The sequence below is a fragment of the Chanodichthys erythropterus genome, chromosome 17 (genome assembly GCF_024489055.1).
Source record: "Chanodichthys erythropterus isolate Z2021 chromosome 17, ASM2448905v1, whole genome shotgun sequence".
Lineage (NCBI taxonomy): Eukaryota > Metazoa > Chordata > Actinopteri > Cypriniformes > Xenocyprididae > Chanodichthys > Chanodichthys erythropterus.
Window position 1 is genome coordinate 270001 of NC_090237.1, and position 21983 is coordinate 291983.

The following is a 21983-nucleotide window of genomic DNA, read 5'->3' on the forward strand; positions in this document are numbered from 1 at the left end:
GTACAAGAGATTTACTGTAAAATTAAACTCTGATGAATCATAATGTTTCTTAAACAGCCCCACTTGTTCCACAGTATATATTATTGATTATTGACATTCATGTGAGAGTCAGATCGAGACTCACTGATCAGTGTTTGTGATGTTTATATACGGTTCGTGAGAGTAACTCTGCGTTTGGAAACTTCTGCTCATGAAACATCGGAAACTCATGATGGAAACATCAGCATGTGAAATACTGTAACTAAACACGTCTGTCTCTGTGCTTTGTTGTTTTTAAGATTGTGTGATTTCTTGTATGTTGGTAATCTTGTTTTCATGTTTTTACAAGAACGATTCATTCTAGATTTTATCTTATGCAAACTTATTTAAATCTGAATGAACCGAGTCGAGAGTTGAAAGAAGCAACTGCTGTACTGGGAAAATACAAATGAAAAATAAAGTTGATTTTGTGTAACTTGTGGAGTGATTTGTGCTTTAAATAGTTCATCTCAATTCTTACACAGGTCACTTTTTCAAAAGAACAGCATCACTCTATGTGCCTGAACTGCTGATCATCTTTAATCATTGCTTTGGTTCAAAATGCATTCAGTGACAACATCTTTTAAATGACATGAATTCTTTTCTCTTGAGGCCAAGACATAATACAAAACTGAATTATACAGCATATTGTTAGATTTCTACAGTAATAAAATTAAATACTATCATTGAAATTCTATATTTCAAAATTCATTACCATCTATACAAAAAGAGAAACTTGTAAAGAAACTTTACAAAAGAAATCATTGTACACTGTAAAAAATTATTTTCATGATTTGTTATCACAACTTTTTTTCTTTCGTCAAATCAACTTAAATAATTAATGATGTTCAGATAACATAATATTTTGAGTTTTTGTTGATTAAACCAATCGACTTCATTGTATTAACTCAAATTTTTAATTTCAATGAACTCAAAATTTTAAGGCAACCAGGTAACTTACTTTTTTAAGTTAAACCAACAATTCTTTTTAACAGTGTACAATGCTTCTTTTTGTTAATGTTTGAGGGGAGAAGGACAGGCACCAGGGCCGGATTTTTGTATTGCTTGAAGCTGCCATCTTGTAATTTCTGACTTACAACTAAATAATGAACAAAGTCTAAAAGCTGCTATGTGATAGGATAGGATAGGATAGTTTTTATAAGTCCACCATACCCCCCCCCCCAAACAAAAACAAGTGTTTAAGGACACAAAAGCGGATACAGGTAACTGAGACAGAGCGCAATGTGTCATATTATTCTGAGAACTACACCCACTGGAGGGGAACGTAATCAGCAACAGGATATGCTAAAATATATATATATTATTTTTAGCCATGTCAAAGGATTACTTCACCACCCTGTTTGATCCTGAGAGGAGGAGATGTATTGAGAAACTAAAATTTACCCACAATTTACACATTCTTCTTGCTGATGTTTCATGTCTTATTGCCTGTATCCACTCTTGTCTCCTTAAAAGCTGACTTTTACATTTCGGTAGCTTATAAAAACTTAGTTCTGGGTTTTTTTAGCTTGTTTGGGGGCTTTGCAAATCTCATCATCTACAGTGCATAACATCATCAAAAGAACCAGAGAAGCTGGAGAAATCTCTGAGTGTAAGGGACAAGGCTGGAGACCATTATTTGCTGGCCATGGTCTTTCGGGCCCTCAGATGACACTGCATCACTCATCAGCATGATTGTGTCAATGACATTACTAAATGGGCCCAGGAATACTTCCAGATACCACTGTCGGTAAACACAATCCGACGTTTATGAAGCACTTTTTTAAGACAACAAGTGTTTATCAAAGTGCTGTACATACAAAAAAAGAAAAACATTCAATAATTGGAAAAGTGTTCTATGGTCCAGGTGTTTTATTAGGGTTGAATAAAAACTCTCCAGGACCAACGTTCGCCACCCCTGCTCTAGGTGAAGATACACTAGGGTTGATGTAAGGTAGATGGAATTTTTTTGGGAAGTCTGCAAGCATCCCTCTATTGTATTTTACTCACTCCCTAAACTGGTGTTGGGGTTTAAAGTGTCAGGGCTGCTTGGTAATGAGAGCTGCTATGTGCAGTACACTATGTGCCCCATGTTCCTCGTTTTATCCACCTCTCCAATTTGTTTCAGAGTTTAAGTAGGGCTAAGAGATTCTCTTAACATATTTATTCCTCAGGGTTCAGGTAAGGCAGATGAATTATTATGGACAGTGTCTGACCTTTCATTTGCCTCCTTTCCCAACTGTTGTTGGGTTTTAAGTAGGGCTGTGACCCTGTGGCCGGGTCGATTGGTAAAGGAGTCACATTGGGCAGAGCACCCTCGTCTTTTACCACCCTCTCCAGGGCTGAAAGCTCCCTGTAAACAAATACTCTCTTAGGGTTGATATATAATAGGTAGATGGAATTGTGTTGGGCAATCCACATTGCGTCCCTCTATTCCATTTACGTCCCTCCCCAAGTATGGTTGGGGCTTGAAGTAGAGACTTTTGTCCACTTGGTATGGATGCTATTATAATGCTAACCCTAACCCCTAACCCTAAGTCTGGTTGTCAGTGGCAGAACGCTAGCGTCCCATGAACTGTGTGAAGAAGAGTTGACCTAAACGTGACCTAAGTATTGAGAAATGTGTCCTAGTGATTGTAAAAAACTATAATAATTTCACATACGGTGGTCTGCAGTATAGAAACAGGACATGCAAGGTTCTCTCAACATTTCTAAATGATGCTACTTGTTCCAGAATGTTCAGAGAACATTCAAAAGTAACGTTCCCATAATGTTTGAAGAATCAAGAAAAACAGTTTTTAAATATTTAATAAAATGGATGTTTTGAACGTTCAGAGAATATTCAGAACTGCCATTTCATAACCGAATGGAAACATTAGAAAAAACTCTGAGAATGTAAGTTTGTTATCTGGGTTTGTGTGTGTGGATGTGTAAATGCTCGTGTCTGTGAGGTTGATGTGAACGTTGATATTGTGCTGCAGGCGGTTTGCTGCTTTCGTCTCTGTACGGAAACCACAAAGAAGACATACCAGAAATTATCTAGTGACTAATAATAACCAATCAAAGACAACGGTTTATTAAAAACAGAGTTCTGACGACGTCATAAAGCTGAACTGGATTTATTTCATCATTTACTTCCCATAATGTTGTTTCAAACCTGAGTTACTTTACTTCTTCCGCTGAACACAAAAGAAGATATTTCGAAGAACATCGGGAACCAAACAACATTGATTTTCATTGATATTTCTCAAAATATCTTCTTTTCTGTTTTACGAAAGAAAATCATGCAGGTTTGACGCACACAAATGATGACAGAACGATCCTTTTTAGTTGTTCACAATATTTTATTTGTGGTTCTACCTGCATTATATTCATATCTTTACTGTAATCGACAGCACGTTTATGTGAGCAGCAAAGCGTCTGCAGAACAATATCAACATCACAGACTCAAGCATTCACACTTATTGCATATTCTCTTTAATAAACTCAGATGAAATCACTTTGTTCTGTGATGAATCTTTGTTGAAAGAATCAACAGCACAGCTCTGATAGTAAAGACAGATTTTATTGACTCGAGCGAAAGCATTTATTTGAAGCATCTACATTTACAGGAACGCTAAATCAAATAAAGAGATCAGAGCTTTAATGAAAGCGTTTTAAAGAGCAACACAGCTGTATTTGATGAAGCAGATTTCTTCTCATAATCTCAGGGTGACAGGGGCTGTTTGGAGTTCTTCGGTTTGCGCGCCCCGTGAAGAGTGCTGTACTCGCTCGAGCGCGTGTTCAGCGGCTGGACAACAGATAAAACACATGTTAGAGAATTACATTCATTTCAATAATTTAATAAACTTCACATTAATGGTCTGAATTTAATGACCATCCTCTAGTGAGGAACCTCTTTATAACGTATTAAAGCCAGCTAGAAATCGACGTGTATACAGACCGAATTCAAGCTGTGAAAAATCTAAATATTATAAACTTATCTCAAATATTATCTGGGTTTTTAATATTTTACCCATCATTAGAGTATTTTTAGATGTACAAAAAATATAGAAACACAACATTTTGTTTGTCAATAGAATAAAATAATCTCAGTCTCAGTGGTTAATGTTAGTTAGTCTAATTTAACAAATATGCATGAACTAATATTATTTTAGTCAATAAAATACAGCTGCTCATCAACAGTTACAATGTGATTTTAATAATGCATTAGTAAATGTTGAGTTTAATATTAGGATAAATAAATGCTGTAGAAGTATTTTTCATTGTTAGTTCATGGTAACTAAAGTGTTACCAAAACAACTTGATTCATCTAGAGGGATCATGTCAAATTCAGTACATTTGATCTTATTTATTTAATATTAAAGTTTTAAACTATTTTTCTCTACATTTTTCCACAGACTCCCCACGGACCCTGTGAAATCCTCTGACACACATTATATAACATGTTAGTATTAGATTTTATGGTTTCTCCAGATGTTGACGCTGCTCGTACCTGATACATATCTCCTGCTGAATTATTCGTGATCAGATTCTGCCGGTCAGAGGCTGGAGAGACACAGAGAGAGACGGATGAGTGATTTCTGATATCTGCATGAATGTGAGCGGACTGTGAGCGCGACGCACCTTTGTTGCCCTGGTAGCTGCTCCTGGTTCTGGGTTGAGCGCAGACGCTGTAAACGGCCCATCCGATCATAACCGTGACGAGGACATCACTCACTATAACCGTGACCAGCGCCGGCGTGTTCAGCTGGATCATATTCTCACTGCCTGCAGGAACACATTCACACAACAACACTTTATATTAGGAGTCTTTAACCACTATGTACTTACATGTAAATCACTCATTAACGCACTTATTATGTACATACACGTTTTACATTGTACTTATATTTTAAAAAATACCTGCATGTAATCAGAGCTCTAATTAATTTCTGTAGTTATATCTATAATTACACTATTGACCTTTTAACCCACACTTAAACCCAAACCTGTCCTAACCTTACCCGTATCCCCCTCAATAACAACATGAACACAATATCTACACAGAACTTGGGTATTTTTTAAGTACATAATAATTAAAGAGAGTAGCCATACAGATGACGATAATTTTAACTGCACTTTCAAAATAAAGCTTCTTTCACTCTAAAAAATGTTGGGTTGAAAATGGACAAACCCAGCGATTAGGTTGTTTTAACCCAGCGACTGGGTTAAATGTTTGCTGTTTTATTTATTTAACTCAACTATTGTTTAAAAATTACTGTATTGTTTGCTTAAAATGAACCCAAAATATGTTGGAAATTAACATTTATGAATATGTTTAATATTTGAACATTTATTAATAAGTTTAATGAATAATAATTAAACAATAAACTTGTTTTAAATTGCTTATTAATAAATGTTCTCCTTGATAATTATTGTTTCCTCTAGTAATTATGTGTCTGATTTTTAATTTCCAACATATTTTGGGTTCATTTTAATCCAGACATATAGTCATTTTTAAACAATAGTGGAGTTAAATAAAACTACCCAGCAGGTTAGGACAAACATTTAACCCAACCACTAGATTAAAACAACCTGCTTGCTAGGTTTGTCCATTTTCAATCCAACTTGGGTTGTTTTTAACCCAGCATTTTTAGTGTTGGCATCTATAGTTCCATGAAGAACATTTAATCTTTCCATGCAGAAAAGTTTCTTTAAATTATTGAAATGTTCTTCACACTAAGAATAATTGGGGTTTGTAAGAACTGATCACTAAAAGAGTCTTTGGGGAACCATAAACAGATCTTCTATTGCATCACTGTGAAAAAAACCCTTTTGGAAACTTTATTTTAAAGAGTGTAAAAGAGTATAAAAATGCTACAGTAAAAACCTGCTGATTAACAGTATTAAGTTCTCTTACTGTAATAGATCAAACCTTTCATGTAATTTTACAGAAAATACTGTTAAATGTACAGTTTTCTGGAGTAAAAAATAACAAATCAGCTTATAATTTACAGCGAAAAGCCCCAAACTGACATTCCCAGAATTCCCTGTGTGACGGTTTTGATGTTTTTTGTTTGTGTTTGTTGTATCAGTTATGTGCTTTAATGTTGTTTAATGAATGTTTGCTGCAGTAGTTTAGTGTCGTGTGTGTTTCCATGATGCGTTTCCCTCAGCTTGTGATTCATCATTTATGATCAGTGTTATTAGATGTTCGTCAGCAGCAGCGAGGCCTTCATAATTCAGCAGTTTAATTTTTGAAATTACAGTTTTAAATGCTCAAATGTGCACTCAAATATTCTGTGAATATGTTTATTGAATTTTTCTGGCAGTTTTTTATCATTGATCATTGAGTATAATAGTGTGGAAACACGTGTGTTTGGACGACCCGTTTGATTTATACCAGCAGCTGCAGAAGATGAAGTAAAATACAGACGAGATGTGTCCGATTCAGCTATAATCGATACAGCAAGACTTTCTCACACTGTTCGATCCAATTATAGAGCATATAATTCATGTTTTATGCAGAAGTGGAGGTGACTCTCAGCGCTCCAAAACAGACACATTTCACTCACTCAGGACTTTGACGAGGAAGCTTTGTCTGGGACACTCATTATTCTCAGGATCATCCCCAGGACATCCAGCAGTGGTGTTGTCTACACACCAGTAGGTCACATCTGCATCCTCTGACAGTGGCTTCAGCTCAGGATGAAACACACCATTGGTACATTTCACATCCTTACCGGAAATGGAGATTTCTGGAGCTGTAAAGTGAACAGGAGGTTATATTATTACACCTTTGTCACTCATGGCAAAATACTACAAAAGCTTGTTTTTGCCAGGGAATAAAAAATAAAAAGGTAATTGCCAGTTTTTATCTCACAATTCTGAGTTTAAATTTTGTAATCCTGACTTTTTCTCCAGATTGTGAGAGAGAAAGTCACAATTAGCTTCTTTTTTTTTTTTAAATCCCTCAGTATTTCCATAAAATACTACTGTGACTGTGAAATAGCAAATATCTCAAGCTGAAGTTGATTCTTATGCTTTGCTTCACATGTTTCACCTGATTCCACTGATCCCAGAGCTGTCAGCAGGCAGAACAACCAGAACAAGCGTCTTTCCATGTCTCTCAGAGATGTTTGATGATGATTATTACTCTCTCGTCCCTGTAAATAAAGAGGTGAATCTGTTGTTGTTGTTGTGTCAGATTCACTGTCCTCCATTTTGTAGTCACGAGCGTGAGATCCGCCATGATCTCGAGCTGCTCGTCTCCAACATCACCTACAACTCGACTCTGTCTGTATCAGCTGAACTCGCTGAAATGAGCTTTAAAGACTAAATAAACTAATCAAACACCGCAGAAATCATCAGATCTCAAGCTAAACTCAAAAATGACAAATACAGAAGTGTTTTATTCATAAAAACACAACATTAAAAATCATGTTCATATTCTAAAACTATAAATAAAACACTTGATTAAACCTAACAATATGCTTTAGATTATTAATGTTTATAAATATGCAATGGATGTTTCTAAACAACAATGAACAAAACGTTTACAGCATTTATTAATTTTGGTTAAAATTCATTTCTACAAATGCTAAAGTTGAAAAATTAATGTTTTATGAATGATCATGAATTAACAAAGGATTGAACCTGATCATTTAATGGGTGATTCATTAACTAACAATGAGTATTTATTCATCTTTATTACAGTTATGTAATAAAATACACAGTTCGTGTTACCTCAGGTTCATTAAATAATAATAATAATAATGTATTAGTAAATGTTATAACATTCACTAAGATTAATAAATGCTGTATTAGTATTTTTCATTGTTAGTTCATGCTAAATAATGCTGTTAACAAATGAAATCGTATTGTAAAGTGTTACAGAAAAATGTTAACAAAAAAAGTCTAATATTACATTAAAGTTACAGTGCAACATTATTTAATAAAAAAAAAATCAAATCCACTAAATATGTATTTAAATATCATAAATATGGCTGATTTATATGTATAATTTCTGTCAGATAGTTTCATACCTCAGAGTCTCCGGATCGTGTGATTCAGACGCTGACGCTGAAAGACTGCGATGAACCGGAAGTCAGAACACCATCTGAGCTTCATCCACCTGAACTGAGACAAACAATGATGAAGAAACTCAAACTCACCGTAACATTGCCTGAAACAAAAGCTCAAGAAACAAAAGATCAAGATAATAAAATAACCGTTTTCAGTCGAGTGAAACACGGATGAGTGTTTATAGCTGTTTTCGAGCTCTTACACACAGTCTGACATCAATAAAGAGCAAAAACTGCAGATGAAAGATCGATCCACATTGACTTCCGGTGCCGTAAACTGAAGACCACAAACACCTGCGAACATCTTCAAAACACACACAAACTCACACACATTATTACACTGATGGAATGAGATGTGATGTTTCTCCAGACTTTATTGAGGTATTTTCATCATAGAACTGATACAGCAACTTTCACAAGCAAGAGAGAGAATATTAATAATATTAATAATAAAGCAGCAGCAGCAGCAGTTAATCTCAGGTACAGCTGCAGTTAAACTAGAGCGCCTCCTGCTGGATCTCTTCATAATCAGCTTTACACATATTTACATACACAGCAAGAATACTCTTAAACTTCTGTTCATTTATAAGTATTTCACAATATCTGCAGATTTAGTGAACATTCATTTATATTACACAGATATGATGTAGCATTCCTATAGCAGCAAAGAACTCTGGGTAAATACTGATGAAAGCACAAATTTACAGTCAGTACAGTGTGGAGTCCGTTCATGAACAGGAGCGAATGAACTACAGATCCCATGAAGCACTCTCACTGTTTTGGTCTTTTCACGGACTTTCTCTGATTGTAAGAGCAGCACTGCAATTAACTAATGTTCGTTACTGACCCCTAGCTAGTCTGTCCCTGTTTCCATAGTAACAGTGGAGTCGCTGAACAGTGGATTATGGGTAGTGTAGTTCTTCACCAGGACAAAGCAGTCTGCCTGTCACCTGACGTTTGATTTATGAGAACGATGAAACAGAATCACGTTCTGCCCGCTGTCGTGTTGACCTTACAGGCGTCAGGTAGATCAGGCGTGAGGTCAGAGGTCAGAGGTCAGCGTGTGCAGATGTTCAGAGCCAGATCTCGTCACTGCTGGTGCTGCTCACTTTATAGATGTAGCCCACCATGGGATAGCGAGCGAAACCTGTCGAGACACAATCATTCACATCTACGAGACTCACGCACAGCTCAGTAAAGAGAGGCACAGTTCACCCAAAAATCAAATTCTACTAAAATGTAAGTAGAAATATTACTAGAGAAAATGTTTTTGAAGTGGCTCTTCCATTCTTAAAGGGACAGTTCACTTAAAAATGTCAATTCTGACATCATTTACTTTGATTTAGGTATTTATTAACATATAAACATTGATCATCTCATCAAATATGGTAAACAGAAGCTCAAGAACCAATTAGTTTTGTTCATGTGGGTCAAGAAAGCTTCTGTTTCTGTTCTTCATCAATGTTTATATGCGAATAAAAGCCTGAACTAAATCATATACAGCGATCGTGTCTCTTCAGAAGACTTGGATTAAACCGCTCCGTTCATTTGGATTTATTTTAATCTCTCTGATTTCATTAAAATATCTTTAATTGTGTTCTAAGCTTAAATGATGACAGGATTTACTTGGTTGGGTGAACTGTCCCTGTGGCACACAGGTCATGACCTCTGACCTCGAGCAGCGTAGGCCGCAGACAGATCCTCCTCCTCCTCGTCCGCGCGTCTCCTCTCCAGTGTGTTGGGTCTGGAGATCTGCTGCCCTGAAACACGTCAGCTTGAGTGAGTGGTGTTGGTCAGGTGGTGCAGTATATTCCAGCGGAGGACGGGAGCGGGACTCACCCTTACACAGCGTCCGGTCATCGTTCAGCTGCACGTGTGACGGTAAGGACATGTTCTCTCTGGGCAGATACACGCCGTTCACCTGGACCTTCACCATGTCATGACTGCAACACAAACAGCAGGACACAGTCAGCAGATCAGTCTTTCAGTGCCGTTATGAGTAGCAGGGAATGCTGGGAGACGCACCGCTGGGAGGACAGATGAACGGCGACGGGCTCCTCTGAGAAACAACAGAGACACAAGCGTTTCATTTCAGAGCACATGAATACATTTACATTAAAGCTTTGGTCTGCAGCGTTCAGTCACTGTACCGACGGCTTTGCTTTTGTCCTTCTGTAGGAGGAAGAACACCATCAGGGTGAAGATGAGGAGGGTGATGAAGCCGGCGACGCCTCCCGTCACTATCCCAAACATCGGCACCTCCACCCGCGACTGCAGGAACTCTGGAGGAACGGGACACAAACTCATACATTTACATGACTTACACCAGCGAGATTTCTTAATGTTTCTGAAAGTCTCTTCTGCTCACAAAGTCTGCATTAATTTGATCAAAAATACAGTAAAGTATGTGAATTATTATTACAGTGTAAATCAGCTGTTTTCTGTGTGAATATAAAGTGTAATTTATTCCTGTGATCAAAGCTGAATTTTCAGCATCATTACTCCAGTCTTCAGTGTCACATGATCCTTCAGAAATCATTCTGATATGATGATTTGATGATCAAGAAACATTTATGATTATTATCAGTGTTGAAAACAGTCGTGCTGTACGGAAGAGGATTAGGGCCGAGTTATAATAAAAGCATAAAACCATCTCGGGATTAAAGTCATTATATTTTGAGAATAAAGTAAAAAAAAAAATTTCGAGAATAAACATTACATTTTGAGAATGTGCGAAAAGTCGTGTTTCGAGAAAAAGATTGCTCAATTTCAAAAAAAAAAAAAAAAAAAATTGTGTTTATTCTCAACATTTTATTTAGACTTTTTTTCTAAAATGATTTTTTTTTCTTGAAACAATTATTCTCAAAATATGTTTATCTTTTTGTCATTTTATTTAAACTTTATTTTCAAAATTTAACGAGTTTATTCTCAACATTTTAGTTTGAATTTTTTTCTTGAAATTTAATGTTTTTCCTCAACATTTTATTTAGACTTTTTTCTCAATTTAACGAGTTTATTCTCAACATTTTATTTCAACTTTTTTTGGGTCAAAATTTAACACGTTTTTTCTCAAAAGAAGACTTCTCAAAATTTAATGAGTTAATTCTCAACATTTTATTTAAACTTTTTTTTGTCATAATTTAAGTTTTTTCTCAAAATACGACTTTATTCTCAAAATTTAGTGAGTTTATTCTCAACATTTTATTTCAACTTTTTTTTCAAAATTTAACATACGACTTTATTCTCAAAATTTTGTGAGTTTATTCTCCACATTTTATTTCAACCTTTTTTTTATTTAATTAGTTTTTTCCTCAACATTTTTAGACTTTTTTCTCAAAATTTTATGATTTTATTCTCAACATTTTATTACGACTTTTTTCTTGAAATTTAATTAGTTTTTCCTCAACATTTTTAGACTTTTTTCTCAAAATTTTATGATTTTATTCTCAACATTTTATTTCAACTTTTTTTCTTGAAATTTAACGATTTTTTTCTCAACATTATATTTAGACTTTTTTTGTGTCATAATTTAACAAGTTTAATCTTGAAACATCACTTTATTCTCAAAATTTAATGAGTTAATTCTCAACATTTTACTTCAACTTTTTTTTGTCAAAATTTAACATACGACTTTATTCTCAAAATTTAGTGAGTTTATTCTCCACATTTTATTTCAACCTTTTTTTATTTAATTAAATTAGTTTTTTCCTCAACATTTTATTTAGACTTTTTTATTCTCAAAATTAGTTTTTTCTCAACATTTTATTTAGACTTTTTTGTCATAATTTAACAAGTTTAATCTTGAAACATCACTTTATTCTCAAAATTTAATGAGTTAATTCTCAACATTTTACTTCAACTTTTTTTTGTCAAAATTTAACATACGACTTTATTCTCAAAATTTAGTGAGTTTATTCTCCACATTTTATTTCAACCTTTTTTTTTAATTTAATTAGTTTTTTCCTCAACATTTTATTTAGACTTTTTTATTCTCAAAATTTAGTGAGTTTTTTCTCAACATTTTATTTAGATTTTGTTTTCTCAAAATTTAACAAGTTTAATCTTGAAACATCACTTTATTCTCAAAATTTAATGAGTTCATTCTCAACATTTTACTTCAACTTTTTTTGTCAAAATTTAACATACGACTTTATTCTCAAAATTTTATGAGTTTATTCTCCACATTTTATTTCAATCTTTTTTTTTTATTTAATTAGTTTTTTCCTCAACATTTTATTTAGACTTTTTTATTCTCAAAATTTAGTGAGTTTTTTCTCAACATTTTATTTAGACTTTTTTTCTCAAAATTTAACAAGTTTAATCTTGAAACATCACTTTTTCCTCAACATTTTATGATTTTATTCTCAACATTTTATATCAACTTTTTTTTCAAAATTTAACATACGACTTTATTCTCAAAATTTAGTGAGTTTATTCTCCACATTTTATTTCAACCTTTTTTTATTTAATTAGTTTTTCCTCAACATTTTTAGACTTTTTTTCTCAAAATTTTATGATTTTATTCTCAACATTTTATTTAGACTTTTTTTCTAAAATGAATTTTTTTTCTTGAAACAATTATTCTCAAAATATAATGAGTTTATTCTCATTTTATTTAAACTTTATTTTCAAAATTTAACGAGTTTATTCTCAACATTTTAGTTTGAATTTTTTTCTTGAAATTTAATGTTTTTCCTCAACATTTTATTTAGACTTTTTTCTCAATTTAACGAGTTTATTCTCAACATTTTATTTCAACTTTTTTTGGGTCAAAATTTAACACGTTTTTTCTCAAAAGAAGACTTCTCAAAATTTAATGAGTTAATTCTCAAAATTTTATTTAAACTTTTTTTTGTCATAATTTAAGTTTTTTCTCAAAATTTAGTGAGTTTATTGTCTCAAAATTTAGTGAGTTTATTGTCTCAAAATTTAATGAGTTTATTCTCAACATTTTATTTCAACTTTTTTTGTCATAATTTAACAAGTCTTTTCTCAAAATACAATGACTTTATTCTCAAAATTTAGTGAGTTTATTCTCAACATTTTATTTCAACTTTTTTTTCAAAATTTAACATACGACTTTATTCTCAAAATTTTGTGAGTTTATTCTCCACATTTTATTTCAACCTTTTTTTTTATTTAATTAGTTTTTTTCTCAACATTTTTAGACTTTTTTCTCAAAATTTTATGATTTTATTCTCAACATTTTATTACGACTTTTTTCTTGAAATTTAATTAGTTTTTCCTCAACATTTTTAGACTTTTTTCTCAAAATTTTATGATTTTATTCTCAACATTTTATTTCAACTTTTTTTTCTTGAAATTTAACGAGTTTTTTCCTCAACATTTTATTTAGACTTTTTTGTCATAATTTAACAAGTTTAATCTTGAAACATCACTTTATTCTCAAAATTTAATGAGTTAATTCTCAACATTTTACTTCAACTTTTTTTTGTCAAAATTTAACATACGACTTTATTCTCAAAATTTAGTGAGTTTATTCTCCACATTTTATTTCAACCTTTTTTTTTTAATTTAATTAGTTTTTTCCTCAACATTTTATTTAGACTTTTTTATTCTCAAAATTTAGTGAGTTTTTTCTCAACATTTTATTTAGACTTTTTTTTCTCAAAATTTAACAAGTTTAATCTTGAAACATCACTTTATTCTCAAAATTTAATGAGTTAATTCTCAACATTTTACTTCAACTTTTTTTTGTCAAAATTTAACATACGACTTTATTCTCAAAATTTAGTGAGTTTATTCTCCACATTTTATTTCAACCTTTTTTTTTTAATTTAATTAGTTTTTTCCTCAACATTTTATTTAGACTTTTTTATTCTCAAAATTTAGTGAGTTTTTTCTCAACATTTTATTTAGATTTTGTTTTCTCAAAATTTAACAAGTTTAATCTTGAAACATCACTTTATTCTCAAAATTTAATGAGTTCATTCTCAACATTTTACTTCAACTTTTTTTGTCAAAATTTAACATACGACTTTATTCTCAAAATTTTATGAGTTTATTCTCCACATTTTATTTCAATCTTTTTTTTTTATTTAATTAGTTTTTTCCTCAACATTTTATTTAGACTTTTTTATTCTCAAAATTTAGTGAGTTTTTTCTCAACATTTTATTTAGACTTTTTTTCTCAAAATTTAACAAGTTTAATCTTGAAACATCACTTTTTCCTCAACATTTTATGATTTTATTCTCAACATTTTATATCAACTTTTTTTTCAAAATTTAACATACGACTTTATTCTCAAAATTTTGTGAGTTTATTCTCCACATTTTATTTTAACCTTTTTTTTTATTTAATTAGTTTTTCCTCAACATTTTTAGACTTTTTTCTCAAAATTTTATGATTTTATTCTCAACATTTTATTTAGACTTTTTTTCTAAAATGAATTTTTTTTCTTGAAACAATTATTATCAAAATATAATGAGTTTATTCTCATTTTATTTAAACTTTATTTTCAAAATTTAACGAGTTTATTCTCAACATTTTAGTTTGAATTTTTTTCTTGAAATTTAATGTTTTTCCTCAACATTTTATTTAGACTTTTTTTCTCAATTTAACGAGTTTATTCTCAACATTTTATTTCAACTTTTTTTGGGTCAAAATTTAACACGTTTTTTCTCAAAAGAAGACTTCTCAAAATTTAATGAGTTAATTCTCAACATTTTATTTAGACTTTTTTTTGTCATAATTTAAGTTTTTTCTCAAAATTTAGTGAGTTTATTGTCTCAAAATTTAGTGAGTTTATTGTCTCAAAATTTAATGAGTTTATTCTCAACATTTTATTTCAACTTTTTTTGTCATAATTTAACAAGTCTTTTCTCAAAATACAATGACTTTATTCTCAAAATTTAGTGAGTTTATTCTCAACATTTTATTTCAACTTTTTTTTCAAAATTTAACATACGACTTTATTCTCAAAATTTTGTGAGTTTATTCTCCACATTTTATTTCAACCTTTTTTTTATTTAATTAGTTTTTTTCTCAACATTTTTAGACTTTTTTCTCAAAATTTTATGATTTTATTCTCAACATTTTATTACGACTTTTTTCTTGAAATTTAATTAGTTTTTCCTCAACATTTTTAGACTTTTTTCTCAAAATTTTATGATTTTATTCTCAACATTTTATTTAGACTTTTTTATTCTCAAAATTTAGTGAGTTTTTTCTCAACATTTTATTTAGACTTTTTTTCTCAAAATTTAACAAGTTTAATCTTGAAACATCACTTTATTCTCAAAATTTAATGAGTTAATTCTCAACATTTTACTTCAACTTTTTTTTGTCAAAATTTAACATACGACTTTATTCTCAAAATTTAGTGAGTTTATTCTCCACATTTTATTTCAACCTTTTTTTATTTAATTAGTTTTTTCCTCAACATTTTATTTAGACTTTTTTATTCTCAAAATTTAGTGAGTTTTTTCTCAACATTTTATTTAGACTTTTTTTCTCAAAATTTAACAAGTTTAATCTTGAAACATCACTTTATTCTCAAAATTTAATGAGTTCATTCTCAACATTTTACTTCAACTTTTTTTGTCAAAATTTAACATACGACTTTATTCTCAAAATTTTATGAGTTTATTCTCCACATTTTATTTCAACCTTTTTTTTTATTTAATTAGTTTTTTCCTCAACATTTTATTTAGACTTTTTTATTCTCAAAATTTAGTGAGTTTATTGTCAACATTTTATTTCAACTTTTTTTCTCAAAATTTAACAAGTTTAATCTTGAAACATCACTTTATTCTCAAAATTTAATGAGTTCATTCTCAACATTTTACTTCAACTTTTTTTTGTCAAAATTTAACATACGACTTTATTCTCAAAATTTAGTGAGTTTATTCTCCACATTTTATTTCAACCTTTTTTTATTTAATTAGTTTTTCCTCAACATTTTTAGACTTTTTTTTCTCAAAATTTTATGATTTTTTTCTCAACATCTTATTTCAACTTTTTTTCTTGAAATTTAACGAGTTTTTTCTCAACATTTTATTTAGACTTTTTTCTCAAAATTTTATGATTTTATTCTCAACATTTTATTTAGACTTTTTTCTCAAAATTTAACGAGTTTAATCTTGAAATATGACTTTATTCTCAAAATTTAATGAGTTCATTCTCAACATTTTACTTCAACTTTTTTTTGTCAAAATGTAATTTTTTTTCTCAAAATACAACTTTATTCTCAAAATTTAGTGAGTTTATTCTCAACATTTTATTTTGACTTTTTTTTCTCAAAATTTAATGATTTTATTCTCAACATTTTATTTCAACTTTTTTTCTCAAAATTTAACAATTTTATTCTCAACATTTTATTTCAACTTTTTTTGTCAAAATTGAACATACGACTTTATTCTCAAAATTTAGTGAGTTTATTGTCGACATTTTATTTCAACCTTTTTTCTTGAAATTTAACAAGTTTTTCCCTCAACATTTTATTTAGACATTTTTCTCAAAATTTAATGATTTTATTCTCAACATTTTATTTCAACTTTTTTTCTTGAAATTTAACGAGTTTTTTCCTCAACATTTTATTTAGACATTTTTCTCAAAATTTAATGTTTTTATTTTCAACATTTTATTTCAACTTTTTTTCTTGAAATTTAACAAGTTTAATCTTGAAACATCACTTTATTCTCAAAATTTAATGAGTTAATTCTCAACATTTTACTTCAACTTTTTTTTGTCAAAATTTAACGTTTTTTATCGAAATACAATGACTTTATTTTCAAAATTTACTGAGTTTATTGTCGACATTTTATTTAGACTTTTTTTCTCAAAATTTAACAAGTTTATTCTCAACATTTTATTTCAACTTTTTTTGTCAAAATTGAACATACAACGACTTTATTCTCAACATTTAGTGAGATTAATGTCGACATTTTATTTAAACCATTTTTCTTGAAATTTAACAAGCTTTTTTGCAACATTTTATTTACTTTTTTTCCCCACAAAATTTAATGATTTTATTCTCAACATTTTATTTTGACTTTTTTCTTGAAATTTAACGAGTTTTTCTCAACATTTTATTTAGACTTTTTTTCTCAAAATTGAACATACGACTTTATTCTCGAAATTTAATGAGTTTATTCTCCACATTTTATTTAAACTTTTTTCTTGAAATTTAATGAGTTTTTCTCGAAACGACTTTAGTCTCAATTTAATGAGTTTATTCTCAACATTTTATTTAAACTTTTTTTGTCGAAATGTAAAAATTTTTCTCAAAATACAACTTTATTCTCAAAATTTAGTGAGTTTATTCTCAACATTTTATTTAAACTTTTTTTGTCGAAATTTAACTTTTTTCTTGAAATACTATTCTCAAAATTCTGTGAGTTTATTGTTGACATTTTATTTCAACTTTTTTCTTGAAATTTAACACATTATTTTATCGAAATATGACTTTAATCTCGAGATTTTTTATTTTTTTTTTAATTTTTTTTTTTAATATATGTTGTTTGGCCCTAATCCTCTTCCATAGTGCTGCTTCATATTTCTGTGGAATACATTTTATTTTCCAGGATTCTTTGATGAATGTCTTTACTGTCACTTTTGATCAATTTAGTGCGTCCTTGATGAATGAAAGTATTCATTTCTTTCAAAAAACAGAACATTTACTAATATGAATAATGAATAACGTGTCGTGTCACCTGTGAGTGTGAGGTTGCTGTGGGCAGAGCCGAGGCTGTTGTTGGCATTCACAGAGATGTTTCCTGATAGGCTGCTCAGAGTGACCTGTAGGCTGTGATTGGCCAGCCATGGGAAGCTCCGTGAGTCCAGAATGAGGAAGTCGGAGCTGTTGGCCAGCAGCTGACCGGACCGATCCACCCACGTGATGGTGGCGGGGGGGTTGGACCGAACCAAAGCGAAGAGGATCAGGGAGAGGCCGGGGTCAGAGGTCTCGCTGTAGTGGGCGTCCACACGCAGGATCTCCGGCTGGACTGAGACACCAGGAAACACACACACGTGTGGGAAGTTAGTTGAAGCTTTTAAAGCTGCACTATGGAACTTTGGCCTCTCTATCGCCATCTGTGGTTCAAACATAAAATTTAACTTGCAAAGTCATTATTTTACATCATATATCTGACCAATCAAAATTTATTGTCATAAATATTATTATCAAACCTTATTATCATTATAAGGTTTAATGTGTATTCTATAACATTACTATTGTGATTAATATTTGAACGGTTGTTTATGAACCTGCTCCGTAATGTAATTTCATGAATTGTTTTATCACAGGAGCGCGACTCAGACTCACACTGGACGTTGAGCGTGACGGTGGCGTTGTAACTCTCTCCTCCCGCAGGGTTTCGCGCCGCACACACCAGCTCTCGGTCCCAGCGCTTGGGTTTGAGTGTGAACGTGCTGTTGCGCTCGGATCCGTATTTAAGCACTCCGGAATCCCCTGGTGATGTCATAACCAGACGCCCCGCCCCCCGGCTGCCCGTCACCTCGCTCTGCCTCTCCCCGTTCAGGTACCAGGTCAGCAGGGGCGGGGCTTGAGGATTCCAGCCCTCTGATTGGCAGCTGAACTGGTGAGTGATGTTCTCCTGTACAGTGACTGACAAGGTCTGCTGTCCGTCAATTTTGGGGGCGGGGTCAAATGCTGCTGGCAGAGAGGAAAATAAAGTCAAGAGCAAAACTGAAGCAAAAACATAATTTAAACAAGAACGTCTTACCTGTGCTGGCCCAGATCATGGTGTGAAAGAATAAGGCAGAGAGACGCGTCCTCATAGTCACCTACACACACACACAAACACACACGCGAGAAACAACCAGAAGAGTCTCAACCAGCTACACAAAACTACAATCACACATAATTCAAACTAGAATTGTCCAGCTGCACACGTGAACTGCTGAAGTGTGTGTCGTTCAGACCGATCTGAGTGTGTGACTGAATCTGTTTTCCAGAGTGATGTTGACATGCAGAGTCTGCATCTCTCAGCTGCAGGAGACACACACACACACACACACACACACACTGATACTGTACAAATGATGCACATGACAATAATCTCACACATACACACACACACACACACACACACACACACACACACACACACACACACTCTCTCTTTCAGAGTGTTTTACCTCTGTGCACAGAGACGCTGCTGATTCCAACCGGCTGAGGATCCATTCAGAATGCAAACACACACACACACACACACACACACACACACACACACACAGGAGCGTCACACACACTGACGCAGCACGTATGGGGGGGGGGCTGTGATTCATTACTGATATAAAACACTGAGAGCAGGAGGCAGCAGACGAGTGTTCACTGACTGTGTGTGTGTGTGTGTGTGTGTGTGTGTGTGTGTGTGTTTACTGAACCTCCTCCATCCAAACGCAGGATAAACCCTGTCAGATCTGAGCTCGACTCCTCAGGTCTGCTCAGCCTCTGCAGTGCAGGTTCACATTCAGACATGAGCAGCTGCACACAGAACTCATGATGATGAAGAACAGCATTTCCTCAACTGTAAGCGACACAAAGATGAGGGACACAGCAGCCGATTCTTCTTACAGAGGCAATAAACACAAGAACTGATAGAAGCTTCAATAGATCAAGCTAGAACAGGGAGGGTTTGAGAAACGGTGGAAGCAGAGAAGAAGTAAGTGCTTGCAGAAGAGATTTCTTTTCGGCTGTTTCTTCAATATTTCAGGGATTCTGTCTGGATAGGTTTGGGAAGATCATTCACCAGCGAGGAACAGTGAATGAGAAGGTTCTGGAAAGTGATTTTTGTGCCTCTCTGTTGAAGAGGGTTGACTGCTCATGCTGGAAGTCCAGCCAGAAGAGCACTGCAATAGTCCAGTCTAGAAATAACAAGGGCATGGATGAGAAGTTGCTCTGTTAGAAAAGGCTTGATCTTCCTGATGTTTTGCAATGCAAACCTGTATGATCATGCCATCCTTGCAATGTGGTCTTTGAAGGTCAGCTGGTCATCAAAGATTACCCCAAGATTGCACGCAAAACGTAGCTAGATGGTAAAGTTGTGCCGTACTGATAGGGTGTGGCTGGGAAGACAAGAAGCTCCGTCTTCACTAGGATGAGCTGTAGGTGATGTTCTTCCATCCATGGCGAAATATCCACCAGATGGTCTGAGATCTGTGAAGCTACTGTGGGATCGTCTGTTTGAAATAAAAAGTAGAGATGTGTTTCGTCAGCATAGCAATGGTAGGAGAAACCATGTGCCTGTATAATAGGTCCCAGTGATGTAGTGTATATGGAGAAGAGGAGAGGTCCAAACACTGAACCCTGGGGCACCTCAGGGACCAGATGATGCGTTTCAGACCTGAAGGGTGATTCAAACCAGCAAAGTTTTGTTCAAGTGATGAGAGGGTGGACGGAAGGATCTGATGGTTAACAGCGTCGAAGGTGGCAGATAATCTGGCAGAATGAGAACTGAAGATTTGGGATCAACTTTCGCAATCCGTAGGGATTCAGCAACCGACAGCAAGGTTAATTGGCTGCTTTTAAATCCTGACTGGTTATCTGTTCTGTGAAAGGATGACACATTGTTTGCTATGAATAGGAGGAAAGACAGGTCTGTAACTTTCTACAAGGGTTCATCTGGATGAAACTGGAAGAGAGGCTGGTGGTACGGAAGGAAGTTGTAAATTAAAGTAACAAATGATCAGAAATGTGCAGAGATTTAACCAGAATGATACAGTTGTGTGTGGATGAGGTCAAGCCTGATTTATGAGTACCTGTGGTGGCGAGCACTGAAGATGGAAAGAAGCTGTGTAAATCCGAGAGTGTAAAAGAGAGTGTAAATCTGCAGAAAAGATGGATGTTGAAGTTGCCGAAGACTCAGGGAATGAAGACAGCAGTACAATCAGCTCCTTTAAAAAGCTGTCCAGCTGACCTGAAGGACAATAACTGACTACAATATGGAGTTTCACAGGATGTGTGACAGAACAGCATGAAACTGTTGATGCCTAAGTAAGTGGAATATTTCCAGCTGCTGGAAATGGTTAGCAGGATTGTGTTGTCTTTTGTTAGTGTCGTTATTAGCAGAGTTTACACCGAAATTACCCAGATAAATTTGTCCCAGGAACTTTTCCCCCCAAACCTGTTGCTGTCTGCGTTTCCATCGCGGTCTAAAGTACCATGAAGATTACGCAAATTAGTCCAGTGATGTAGGACTGAGCATGACTTTCCAGTTCCCGCTGGATTTCGTCCTCCACATATAAGCTTAATAAAGCCTGAACCTCGTCGTCAATCAGTCATATTTTTTAAACTCCTCTGTTGATTTGAATAGCAAACAACTTTTACTGCACGCACTTAAACAAAAATGGTTGTTGAAATAAAATGTCAATCAGCATGTTCAGTGCCCAAGTCCCACGTCCGAAAGTTCCTGAACTTTGAAAAAGTGCTATCTCGTGAGCAGGGACTTTCTGAGGGGGGAATTTTTACACAGAACTTCATTTAGACCCTGGTTCTTGAGGTCGAAACTCACAGAGAACGACCTTAGTTCCAGAGGTGGAAACACAGCTATTGAGAGATAACAGGAACATACTAAACACATGTAAAAAAAGTAGGAGAAAAGTAAAAAGAAGTGAAGTGTCCTTGCTCAGTGGACTCACACAGGCAGAATTGCAACAAATCCTGATTGCATCAGTCGTGACCAATTCATGAGTACAAAGACTGCATCAAAACAAGCAGTTTTATCTCCTAAACTTCAGCATGAGTCTTCAGATGAAGGTTGATAACTGTAAGTGATAACTTCTTCCTGGCATTTATTCATCAGCAGATGCTTCTGAAACATATGCGGGTATATCAGAGCTAACATTGACTTGTTCCTGTAGCTCTTTATACAATACAGATCATTTCAAAGCAGCTTCACAGTAATAAACAGGAA

At 33.3% G+C, this 21983-nt stretch overlaps 2 protein-coding genes across 2 annotated transcripts in view; one reads left to right on the top strand and one right to left on the bottom strand.

The window, feature by feature from the left end:
- Positions 1–454, top strand: part of LOC137005024 (T-cell surface glycoprotein CD3 epsilon chain-like) — a 4001-nt gene extending 3547 nt beyond the window's left edge. Inside the window, exon 5 of the mRNA XM_067365771.1 lies at positions 1–454. This exon is cut by the window's left edge and continues 67 nt beyond it. The gene's annotated coding sequence lies outside the window, so the exon portion shown is untranslated.
- An 8470-nt stretch (positions 455–8924) lies between these two features.
- On the bottom strand, positions 8925–18831 carry LOC137004798 (transmembrane protein 25). Its single transcript, XM_067365435.1, has 8 exons — positions 18792–18831; positions 18371–18718; positions 17760–18050; positions 10235–10366; positions 10110–10143; positions 9924–10027; positions 9758–9844; positions 8925–9231 (listed from the first exon to the last, which is right to left on the bottom strand). The coding sequence occupies exons 1-8, from the start codon at positions 18808–18810 to the stop codon at positions 9158–9160; spliced, it is 1089 nt and encodes a 362-aa protein (XP_067221536.1). The 5' UTR covers positions 18811–18831; the 3' UTR covers positions 8925–9157.
- Positions 18832–21983: the final 3152 nt, after the last annotated feature.

Bases quoted from the DNA above. Each gene is read 5' to 3' on its own strand.
- LOC137004798 (XM_067365435.1), bottom strand. The intron at 9,845-9,923 runs GTGAGTCCCGCT...GACGTGTTTCAG, and splicing joins TGACCGGACGCTGTGTAAGG to GGCAGCAGATCTCCAGACCC. The intron at 9,232-9,757 runs GTCAGAGGTCAT...GTGTCTCGACAG, and splicing joins TGCGGCCTACGCTGCTCGAG to GTTTCGCTCGCTATCCCATG.